General features: G+C 42.4%; 2 protein-coding genes across 2 annotated transcripts in view; one reads left to right on the forward strand and one right to left on the reverse strand.

The window, feature by feature from the left end:
* LOC310759068 (proto-oncogene Mas-like) overlaps window positions 1–12,188 on the reverse strand; it is a 57,253-nt gene that overhangs the window by 33,405 nt on the left and 11,660 nt on the right. The window lies entirely within an intron of this gene.
* The window catches only part of IGF2R (insulin like growth factor 2 receptor), a 67,131-nt gene that overhangs the window by 18,748 nt on the left and 36,195 nt on the right, over window positions 1–12,188 (forward strand). Inside the window, exons 9-20 of the mRNA XM_083605831.1 lie at window positions 335–509; window positions 1,011–1,114; window positions 2,109–2,270; window positions 4,402–4,542; window positions 4,713–4,859; window positions 5,529–5,666; window positions 6,518–6,659; window positions 8,453–8,630; window positions 9,208–9,323; window positions 9,784–9,937; window positions 10,574–10,750; window positions 11,307–11,408. Of these exons, the coding sequence (XP_083461957.1) occupies window positions 335–509; window positions 1,011–1,114; window positions 2,109–2,270; window positions 4,402–4,542; window positions 4,713–4,859; window positions 5,529–5,666; window positions 6,518–6,659; window positions 8,453–8,630; window positions 9,208–9,323; window positions 9,784–9,937; window positions 10,574–10,750; window positions 11,307–11,408 (1,736 nt within the window). The remainder of the gene's footprint in view (window positions 1–334; window positions 510–1,010; window positions 1,115–2,108; window positions 2,271–4,401; window positions 4,543–4,712; window positions 4,860–5,528; window positions 5,667–6,517; window positions 6,660–8,452; window positions 8,631–9,207; window positions 9,324–9,783; window positions 9,938–10,573; window positions 10,751–11,306; window positions 11,409–12,188) is intronic.

Consider the following 12,188-nt stretch of genomic DNA (forward strand, 5'->3'; position numbering starts at 1 on the left):
TCTGACGGTGAGGAAGAAGAGAGCTGTAGATTGTGTTGGCATCTGTAGTTGCAATCCTTAACTTGCATAAACCAAATGTGTGGTTTGTGTCACATTGTGGCTGAAAGTTTTTTGGCGTTTTCGCATGGGTTTCTGAAGCAGCCAATGGAAAGAGCTGAACAGCGTGCAGCTGTGAGTTTGTGGGGCATGATATGACAACACAAGCAGCTCGCCAACAGGGCTGTAAACTGATTACATAAGTTCTGTGGCTGTAAATGTGTGTTTCTGTCTGTACAGTCACCTAAATACTTTTACCAAACATGTGCTTCAATCATCACGACCCTCCTTTCTTTAGCGTATGTCACACCTTACGTTGCTAAAGACAGAGAAGAGTATTCCTATTATCTGAATGTATGTGGCAAAGCAGCTGGAGGTTACTGCAGTGATGCCAATGCTTCGGCGTGCCAGGTCAAACATGCAGCTGTTCCTCAGCAGAAAGTGGCAGGAAGGTTTACCCACCAAACTCTCAGGTGAGTGCTTAATTAGAAAACAGTCTTTGAGGATTAGTATTTGTTAGGAACTAAAGTTCCTGCATGCACTGTTGGTTCCTGGCAATTCTAGATTCATAGAGTTGGAAGAGACCCTGTGGATCATCTAGTTCAACCCTCTGCCATACAGGAATATGCACCTGTACAGGGATTGAACCCGCCACCTTGGTGTTATCGCCACTACGCTCTAACCAACTAACTCAAAGTGTGTTGTGGAGGACAATCCTGGTGGACTCAGGTCTAGTTTCTGCTTTTAGTTTTGGAAGAGAAGACCTTAACAAGACAAAGATCTTTTAGACAGACGTAGAGCTAAAATGGATAACATTCCAAATTAGAAATCTGTTTGCCTCTTTTGAGTTGTGATACCCATCTAATGAACCTTTTTCTGGTTTCCATTGAGTGTGGGCCACTGGTGAGCTCTTTTTCTTCCTTAAATTAAATTCCTTAAATTTGAACATTCACCCTTTTGGCTTTTGAAATCAGGTATGCTGATGGAGACCTCATTCTGACATACCCAGGAGGAGATCCTTGCAGCTCTGGATTTGAGCGAATGACTGTCATAAACTTTGAATGCAATCAAACGGCAGGTAATGAACATGCTGGTTATCTATGGATCGCTTTGAGCAATATTCTGTGTCCTCCAAGAATACTTGCAGCTGCCCCACCACAGCCCACTACTGCTTGAATGCTAACAGCTCCTTTTGTTCTGAAGTCTAAAAGTTATGCAAGCATTTAAGAAATGTGGGTAGGGAAGAGGATTTCTAATTAATGGAGGATTGGTATATAACTGGGTATTTGTTATGAGAGCAATAGAATGTTCATGTTCAGAGGTAGCATGTTCCTCAGAGTTCAGATATTGGGAGCAAAGCAGCAGATATTTTGCTTTTTTACTCTGCTCGTGAGGTTCTTAGGTGTGCTGTTCTCTGTGGCTAACCAGGTGCCTATGGGAAGCTTGCAGGTAGGACCAGAGTACAATATGCTCTCTCCACGCATGGTTTCCCAGCATTTGGTATTCAGACATACTGACAAGAGAGGCTCTTTGAATTATCCAACACCATTCTTGCACTCTTACCCATCAGATGTTATAGTGCACAACCCTTAATTCTTCAGAGAATCTTAAAAATCCATAGATAGTTCTGTACCCAGTACTTTAATGTACACCCTAAGCTTGAGAAGTAAAACTTTTCAAGCTAGAATTACATACTCCCACATTAACCTGCCCAGTATTAGAGCATATCTGCCAACGTTTCCCGTTTTTTAAAGGGAAATTCCCTTATTCCGAATAGGATTCCTTGCAAGAAAAGGGAAAAGTTGACAGCTATGCCGCTGTCTTTGTGGTGAGACAGTTAGCCAACAGGTTAGTGATGCATCTCCCCACATCAACTAATCCAGCACTAAATTGGGTGTTCCTGGGTTTTTAATAGTTTTTGGACTGGCTTTCAGCTGCTCCGGGTAAAGTGCCAGTGCTGTTGTTTTAATCATAAGTTATAAGGCACTATGAGAATCTTTTAATGCTATAATTTGTGTAATTTATATTTTCCTTATCCTAATCTTCCTATATTTTTAATGAACTTCTCAAAGACAATGATGGCAAAGGAAGCCCAGTATTTACAGGAGAAACAGACTGCTCATACTTCTTCACCTGGGAGACCAAATACGCATGTGTAGCAAAAGAAGATCTTCCTTGTATGGTTACAGACAAAAGGAAACGCTATGACTTGACACGATTGATTCGTCATTCTGGTATGGCAATTAAAAAAAAATCATTAAGATATGCACTACATTTTAAAACTTTTGTTCATTTTGCCTTATCTCAGATGTCCAGTAATGTTTTAAACCTGAAAACAGTAAATATAGGGCTGTTTTAAGTGCTATCTTAAATGGCTTATACTCCTTCCAGGTGGTGACTGTGGGTGGTGAGAATTCTCTTTTTTCTCCTCCATTCCTGAACCCGCCCACCCCAGTTTGCTTAGCAAAGTCCCCCAACTCCCCAGAACAGATTTGGGGTACATGCATTGCTGGGGTGAGGGAGGGGAAGTCCCTCTGTGTGAACGGAAGTCTATACCACTGGCAGGTTAATACCGTAGGATGTTAACCTGTTCGATCACAGATCGGAGGCTGCTGACTTTCCAAATCAAAAGGAGTTCAAAGTTGGAGTTCAGAATTGTGGTATATCAACAAAAAATGGCTTTGTATGTTCTGGCTGTTGGAACGCAGCAAATGTGTTGGAATTCTTAAGCTATCAGGCAACTCGCAGAGATCCTGGAGCTAGAGCACTTATATAATATGCTCCTTGGCAGATTTGTCCTGCCATGAGGTAAACTAACCATATTTTGGGATTGTTGCAATTTTTTACTAAACTTCAAGAATCAGTGTGCATTACAGTAGTAAAAGTCTGGGGTTATATCAGTTCCTAGGTTTCTCTGTGGAATTTTTCACTACAACTCCATTTAAACACACTCTTGGCCAATGATATTGCCTGTCTTTGCAGGCACCCAAATGGGCTCAGAAGCACTGCAAAACCCCTAACCAGCTTACAAGGAACACTAATGCTTCTCGGACCTTTTTTTCCTGGGTGACTTTCATCCCCTTAGTTATAAGCACATGATTTTTACTTATGCTTTAATGGTTTTACAATAGCCTGTGTATAATTTTTGTAGCATTTTATATAAACCCCAGTTTCAGTAGCTCTATAAATTGTATTATTTCCATTGGCGGTGTTGTGGTGGTTATAGCATTTGTTAGTTGCTTTATACAAAGAGATAAAATTGATTAAAAGCCAAATATAAAATGGGTTACTATTCAAAATTCCTAAAATGCTCATCCAACAATGCAGTGAGGAGGACAAGTCCTACCCCACCCCACTAAAAGATGAGCATCACACTAGAGGCTAAATTAACCACCAAAAGACTGAGTAAATAAAAATGACTTAGGTTGGCTCCCAGAAAGTGTCAAGTTGCCTGGTGTCTTTCCCTGGGGAGAGCCTTCCACAAACAGAATATGGGTTGTAACACCATCAGTCAGCATTCCTGATACCAGGTCAAAAGGTCTGTCAGATTTTCACTGTCACTCTTGCTTGGACTCCTTTTCCAGTTGTCCTTTCACCTAGCATTAGCAAGTTACTGCAAAAACTAAATCTTCTTGATGGGTTTTAACATGAGTATAAGTCATACATGATATAAATCTCTTTAATCTACTATGTTCAAAGAACTAACTGCAAGAAAAGACTAACAAAGACTAACCCATAATTGTTCAAAACGTAAGTGTAATGGGGCCTAAACTTGATATTAGGTTTTTTAGTTTGTGACTTGCAAGTACACCAGGCTTAACCCCCCCCCCCAAAAAAACCCTGCCCCATTGCAAGCATGGAGAAAGGAGAACTTTTCAACAGGACTGTATTGTGTGTGTGTGTGTGTGTGTGTGTGTGTGTGTGTGGAGTGGGAGGGGCTTAACCCTTTCTTTCCCACTCAAAGTTCTGATGAAAATTAGAATGCAGCAGCTGGCCTTTAGGAAAAAAGACCTGCATCGGTGCCAATGGCAACCTTCCCTTAAGGCTAATCGCTGTGTGTGTGTGTGTGTGTGTGGAGAGAGATTTTAATTGGGATTGCATTCTGGGAACCCTTCCTCCCTGCATGCTTCAGCCCCCTGATGAAAATGCAGGAGGCTGTGCTTGCTACGAAGTAAATAAATTAAAAACCCAATGTGGTTTCTAACTCTACATATTAGAAGTAATATGTGGTTTGACCTGCAGTTGAGTTTCTACATGGCCATTCATTGGTTGGATAGGGGATGGGGAACGATCTGTAATTTTAACACTACACATAATATGGTTTTTAGAGGAATGTTCATCTAAAATGCAATTTCTTAATTTTAGAGTTAGAGCAGAATTGGGAAGCTGTAGACGGTAACCCTGTGGAAACAGAGAAGAAACGTTTTTTCATAAACGTCTGTCACCAAGTACTTCAGAAAGGAGGGGCAGTGAACTGTTCAGAAGAGGCATCTGTTTGCTCAGTTGGTGAGTAACATCCTTGTATGAGCTCCCCACATTAAAAGAACCACATTCAACAGTTGAATACAATGCTGTATGTGCTATTTATAAAATAGTAATTCCTTCAAAGGACATATTTTGGATTGCTCGCTAAAACAAGTATCTGTATTTCTTGTTTGGTGTGTGGCTCTTTTTAGGTGAAGACAATAGCACAAAAAACCTAGGGACGTTTATGTCTGCTCCCACAAAAGTTGGAGAGAATATTCAACTTTACTATTCGGGTGGCGATGAGTGTCGACCAAAAAAGACAATTGAAACAAAGATACTCCTCATATGCAAGCCAGGTGAGTACTCTAGCTTTTATTAAAGCCAAGGTCTGGGGATGCAGTCTCAAGCTGCAAACCCGCATGAAGGCAGTGGTGGTAAGGTCCATAAGTCAGGGACAGGCTACGTTTTCAGCCTGAGGGTCACATTTCTTGCTGGGCAACATTTGGAGGCAGCATGCCAGTGGTGAATGGGGCCAGAGGCAAAAGTGGCCAAAACAACAAATGTAAAATTTACCTTTGTATGGTAGGCTAGTTTCTACACACACACACACACACACACACACACACACACTCACACTCACCACACTCTCTCTTCCTGTTCAGGCACACATTCCAGCAGGGCAAAAACACTAAAAGCGGGTATGGGGGAAGACCAGTGAGGGATGTTGGGCTGGGGTGTGGTTAGGGGGAAGAGTCTCAAGGGGCAGGAGGAGGACCTGGAGGGGTACATTTAGCCTTCTGGCCTGAGGCTCCCTGTGCCTGCTATACATGCAGATCTCCCATGGTACCTGCACCTTTTTTTAAATTGGGGAGGGGGTGTAAGGACATGCAAAAATGGCTCTTCTGAGGTAATGCACTTGGCTTGCTTCAGTAACTAATCTGCGTATCTGATCAGGTACTGGTCTCTTGAAAAATGAAGTGTGTGGATTTGGTGGTTCAGTTTAATAATTGTCTGTATCTTCCCAGGTGACCTGGAAAGTGCTCCTGTTTTGATTAGTTCTGGGTACGACGGGTGCCTGTATGAGTTCGAATGGCACACTGCTGCTGCCTGTGTCCTGTCTCAAACAAAAGGTGACCAGTGCAGAGTCTCTGACTCTCAAGCAGGTGAGTAACCTGTTGAAAATGGTAAAGCGGCAACTGGGGCATGGGATTTTGGTCTGTGTCACAATTTCCAGCTTCTAGTTCAACTCCCTCTTTTCATCTAGCATCAGTCGTCTCAAAGTAGCAGGAATAGAGCTGTTTCCATCTCTTAAAAAAACAAAACAAATATGAATCCTACAACTTCGGAATTCATTGCCTGTCGTGCTCTGCCAGAGGCCTTCTGGAAAGACTTTAATACTGATTTTTCTCTACTGGCTTTCGCCAGAAGTTTTGGTGTGTTTTTTTCATTCAAAAAACTTTGTTTTTGTTGCTGGCCTAGATTTATGTTTTGTGATGGGCTGCCTCTGTTGCTGGTCTCCCAGAATCCTATGCATGAGTATTTTTGTTCTGTTTCTGTGTTTTTATTGTAAGCTGCCTTGAAAGAGTTAAGTCAAATGTAGCATATAGTTTAAGTTAAACAATCAAATGCTGTTGTATCTTATGTATTAAACATAATTTATCCTTTAAAAAATGGCACATTTTGTTTCCTAGAACAGAAGGTATATGACAAGTTGCTGGTGCATGTCCAGTGACAGAATCTTGAAAATGCAACATTACGTTGGTATTTTCTTAAATCCAACTACACTAGTGCAATGAAAATTGAAAACATGGTGTTTTGTGTCCTTCAGCATGCATACTGCCACAAGTGTGGTGGGGGTGGGAGGTGTATACTTCGTGAAACGAGTGTTAGAATCATTTATGGGCAACTGTTTTAAGGTAGCACATGGAGTCTATTAAATCATGTTTGTCCATCTTACCTCCCAGTCTTTAAAACTTTTGTGCTGAACAAATGATTTTCATTCATTTCTGCTTAGGGTTCTCTTTTGACTTATCACCTTTGATGCATCACACTTACACAGCAAGCACAAGTGACTATACTTTCTACATCAGTATTTGTGGCACCGTGTCAAACCAGTTGTGTGCGTCACAGTCTGCGGCATGTCAAGTGAAGAAAAAGTAAGTGTTGTTTATGCCTTCTCCTGCTCTGTGTGTGTACTGAGGAATACAGGTGGCGCTGTGGTCTAAACCACTGAGCCTCTTGGGCTTGCTGATCAGAAGGTCAGCAGTCTGAATCCCCACGACAGGGTGAGCTCCCATTGCTCTGTCCCAGCTCCTGCCAACCTAGCAGTTTGAAAGCACACCAGTGCAAGTAGATAAATAGGTACTGCTGTGGCTGGAAGATAAACAATGTTTCCATGTACTCTGGTGTTCTGTTGCGCCAGAAGCAGTTTAGTCATGCTGGCCACAGGACCCGGAAAGCTGTCTGTGAACAAACGCCGGCTCCCTTGGCCTGAAAGCAAGATGAGTGCCACACCCCATAGGCGCCTTTGACTGGACTTAACCATCCAGGGATCCTTTACCTTTACTGAGGAACCCATGCAATAGTGACTAAATTACTGGAACCTGCCCTAGAACCTTAGGGTGAAGGACCGGTAATTAATAATAATAATTAATAGTAGTAGTAATAATTAAGTTGCACACTTTGTTGAACAGAGTGAGAGTAATTTCTGAGTACTTATGCCCAAAATTGCACTGCGTTGCTGCAATCCCTCGCCGTTATTGAGTTAGTCCCATTAAATTCAATGGAACTTACTTTTGAAAAAATGTTCTTAGGAGCCTTCTAACTGCTAAGATTCTGCTAACTTGATGTGGCCTTAAACAGAGTCACATAAGAGGAAGACTGTTGAAAGGAAAGGAAAATATGGAAGTCATCTGGGGTCCAAATGACTTATTTGAGGGCTTGTGCCAATGGGAAGTTTGACTTCTTAATTGGTTTAGCCCCACTCCTGACCTGTCAAAACTGCTTTTTAGCTCACCTGTGTTTCAAAATTCTTGTGCCTTGAAGCTTTGGATGGGGATGCTTCTGTTCAAGGAATGCAAGTATAAAAGCTTTATTGGGCACACAGATTTACTTGATTCGCATTCTGGAACCCGGGTTATCCTATTTTAAGTTTGATCAACTGGAGTACAGTGGTACCTCAGAATGTGAACGGGATCCGTTCTGGAGCCCCGTTCGCATCCCGAAGCGAATGTAACCATGTTTGCGCTTGCGCGGGTCACGTTCTGCTGCTTATGCGCATGCGCATGAAGTCATTTTGACGGTCTGCGCATGTACGCGCAGTGAAACCTGGAAGTAACGTGCTCCGTTACTTCCAGATCTCTGCGGAGCGCAACCCGAAAATGCTTAACCCGTATTCATCCCGAGGTATGACTTTATAGCTATAGATAATAGTTTACCTTAGAACGTGCATAAGTTAGCACTTCCCTTCAAACGTATAATCTCAATGGTATGCACATCATCTCGGTACTATTTGTATAGACGATAGCATGCCTATCAGTTGTAAATAAGAAATCATGCCTTAAGTTGTACCTGTGTCAACCAGAACGGATTTAGCCTGTTGTTGATTTTTGCTGGTGGGTTTTATGTTATGTGGGAAATGGTTCCAAGAACCCAGTCCCATGAACTGCTGTTGCATAGCCAATTGGAGTCTCCGGTACCATCATGAAGAATGTAGGCAATGGTCCTGTATGCAAACAATAAATTGGCTTTGAGTAGGGAGCACTGGTGCAAATAGCAGCAGGCATTCCTGCCTTCATACAGTGGGCAAAAGATGAGCTGTAAGGTTGGACTGTCAGACACTGCATGTATCCTTTAGGGCATTATATTAGCTTTTGCAAACTCATTGGTACTTGGGTACTTGCATCCCTAAAGGAAACCTATATGAAGTTCTGTTAATGTGTATTTTTAGTGGTAAAGACACATGGAGTCTGGGGTTGCAAAGTTCTGAGCTCTCCTATTATGATGGGATGATTCAGTTGAACTATCGAAATGGCACACCGTACAACAACGAGAAGCACATGCAACGGTCTACCCATATTACCTTCCTGTGTGATCGTGGTGCAGGCGCAGGTTCACCTGAATATCAAGTGAGTGCCAGTTGTGGATAATTCTTGTGCATCACATCCTTAGTTAAGTCCCCAATAGTTTAACATAATGAGAAGTTAAACCCTCCTAAGGGGAGAGGGAATGCCAGTTCAGAGGTATGACACACACTGCTTTTTTAGATCTTTCTTTATGAGATGATTAGTAGCAGCAAGAGGCTTGCTTAATATCTACAGATAGTTCTTGGAGACTTCCATAATAGATTTTAGTCTTATGGGTACTTGCACAGCTCTGCATTAAAAGTTTCCCAGTAAAGCAGTCATTTCAGTGGTCTTGTGCAGAGGGCTTGCATCCCTGTAGTGAGAAGGAGCTCTATACACAGGGGCAGGTATGAAAAGTGTGTGTTAGAGAACGTTGGCAGCTGATGTTGTACATTTGGATATATCAACATAGATTTGAGTGGACTTTCTGACAGTAAAAGTTAAGCTTCCATGTGTGACAGCAGAATCATACCACTTTGAAATTAAAAATGGCAGCTTCAGCTTAAAAAAGCTCTATTGTTACTCACCTTTTGCAGTTTTAACTTCTTTGTTTTGTGTATATATGATTATGGTAATCTAGGTAGAAGACAACTTCACTTACAACTTCAGGTGGTATACTCAATATGCCTGCCCAGAAATACCCACAGAATGTGTTGTCACAGATCCACAAACCATGAAGCAATATGATCTTTCACGGTAAGCAAAACAAAATGTGGTGAATGTAAAGTCTGGGTGGAAATGCTCAGCTGGCAAGTTCTTCCTGACCAAAGCACAAAACATACATTTCATACTTAACATTGTCACGGATAAGATCAGCAATGCTGCTGCTGTGTTGCAAAATTTTCGAACAAATGGATCATAAAGAAGGAAAGAGGGAGTGGACATATTACTCACAAAGATTGTCCATTTGTAGTTATTGTTATAAAGTAATTGGTATTCCTGAATATGTGTGTGTGTGTGTGTGTGTGTGTATTCTTTCTTTCCTCATTTTGTGCTCTAAAACTGATCAGTATAATTCAGTTACTTTTTAGCATGTTGTTGCAATGAGATGAATGAATGAAGAAATTCTGCGTCATTGATAATAACTTGTCAAAAATAAGTTAAAATACAAATTGATGTATCCAAACTCAATATTTTTGCTTTGCACATTTTTCAGTTTATCATTGTCTGCAGACAGGGATAATTGGCAGGCAGTGGACAATTCTGATCAGGGTCCACGCAAAATATACTACATAAATGTCTGCCGACCTTTGAACCCCATCTCAGGCTGTGACAGGCGGGCATCTGTCTGTGAAATGACGTACAGCAAGGTGAGCATTGTATCAGTAGAGTTCCTCTTCACTCTTTTATTTGGCCTGCCTTCTGCGCTTCCCTTTTGTATCTAATTTGTTCCTGCAGGAAATCTCCAAGTGTTTAATTAACTTGAGTGCTTCCTAAACTTTAAAAGATTGACTTAGGATTCAGTTGAAGCCCCCATCTGCTGTGCTGGTGAGGGAGGATTGAACGGGGCAGAGGTCTCCCCTCACCCAGTCCAGGACAGCACGGGGCTCCTAGTTCTGACTGGGTTGAATTGTAGCCTGTTGGCTTCCCACCAGTAGGTGGGAAGCCCATAAACATAGCCCATAAACAAAGTTGAGCAGGGAGATCCTGAGCTCGCCCTACAGCCTTCACTTGACAGCATTGGATCTGAGTCAGGCCCAATTGCTGTTTCAGTTCCAGGTAGAAAGGAGCAGGCTTTTGCTTCTGCCCAGATTCCACCCTCGACAGCATGGGCTGTGGATATAATGGTGGCCATGCCGCACCACCACTCCTGCCACTGCCTAGTTTGATTTTGGATTTCTCTTGTCAGTCCAGCAGGTGCTCTTCATAGCATGACTGCGTATGTTTTCCCGAATTCATCATATAATTATTTTGCTTCAGAATGATGTTCTTTTTTCTAATTTCAGAATGGTTCGCTTGAGGTTTCCATCAGTAATGTGGGGATTGCCCAACAAGAACCTGTGGTTGAAGGCCCTGGCAAAATCCTCCTAAATTATACCGGTGGCTCTCTGTGCATCACGGCGGAGGGTAAGAGTGAGCCTTTCACAAGCCTTGTCCATCTCGTCTGCTCCAAGGCCACTCTGGTAAGTTTCCAGCTAGCTTGCTTCTCCTCTCAGTGTGGTGTCATAATGTTATCTGATTAGACCACCATTATGTAAGAGCACAGAGCATTTGTGGATAAATACCCAAGTCTCCCTTGAATATCCTTTGTTATGAAATGCAAAATGATCTTACTAGTGCCCAATTGCTTAGCTGTTTCAAAATGGCGTAAAAGCTACTCATCTATGCTGGCAGTTGAAGCATGATTTTAAAGGCTGTCCAGTGCAACTGATAAAGAGTCGGTTTCACCCCCCCCCCGGGAAATTGCTATCCTTGTGTTAGGCAGTGACTTGCTGATTACCACTTTTTTCTTGGTGTATGTTGGATGGGGGAAAGGATAAATTATTCTTGGGGAAATTCCAATGCTTTTCAATAAAATGATCACATTTGCTTTACAAGCAAAGAACCTGAAATCCTACCCTCCCAAATTACTGGACCAAAAATTTGCAGCACACTTGGAATGTATCCCTATGGTGCTCTTGAAGCCAGGCTGCTTGTATGCATTCCTTGCCATAACTTTCTGACAACTTGTATTTTCAGAGTAGTAGCCCAAGATTCATTGAGATGAAAGAATGTGTTGCAGTTTTCCTGTGGGAAACGGAAGCTGCTTGTCCAGTCACAACTGCAGCAGGGGATGCTCAGGTGAGTTGCAGAAAACACATATGGACATTTGTGGGGGTTTTACCCATGTGCCATATGAATAGGTAAGCAGGCATCTTTACAACCCAGTGCTGCTCATGTCTGCTTGAGGCAAAGATGCATGAGCACCCCAAAGCTTAACCTAAGAACTATTGCATTCTTGTAAGCCCCTGAGTCAAGCACTTGAAAAAGCTCAAAGGTCTTTGTGAGCACTGGCTCAAGTTCTTACAAAAAAGTACCCACCCCCCTTCACCTTGCCATTACCCCCAGCCCACCAGGGAGGAGGCCTTCAATGGGAAGGGCACAGCAGAGGCTGCTTGAGATCTACAATAAGCAAATTTCTGATCTACTCAAAGCCTACTTGCAAAGTGTCTTAACAGGGGCTCTCCCTTCTGCAAACACCCTTCTATTTCCCACAGCATCCTTGGGAGAAATGCAGGATACTAGCTTCTAAGTGTCCCTAAAGAAATGCAGGTTTAGTCGGAAGCAAAACTGTTAAATCCAGTTCTTAAGCATCGTTGGGTAGCTTTTATTTGAGCTCCCATGGTTGTAGTGAGAAGTGTGAGACATAGAAAGTACAGTCGTACCTTGGTTCTCAAACGCCTTGTGAATGTTTTGGCACCCTAACGCCGCAAACCCAGAAGTGAGTGTTCCGGTTTGCAAACGTTTTTTGGAAGCCGAACTTCTGATGTGGCTTCCGCGGCTTCCAGTTGAGTGCAAGAAGCTCCTGCAGCCAATCGGAAGTTGTGCCTTGGTTTTTGAACATTTTCAGAAGTCAGAACG

Source organism: Podarcis filfolensis, assembly GCF_964270895.1.
Source record: "Podarcis filfolensis genome assembly, chromosome: 3".
Classification (NCBI taxonomy): domain Eukaryota; kingdom Metazoa; phylum Chordata; class Lepidosauria; order Squamata; family Lacertidae; genus Podarcis; species Podarcis filfolensis.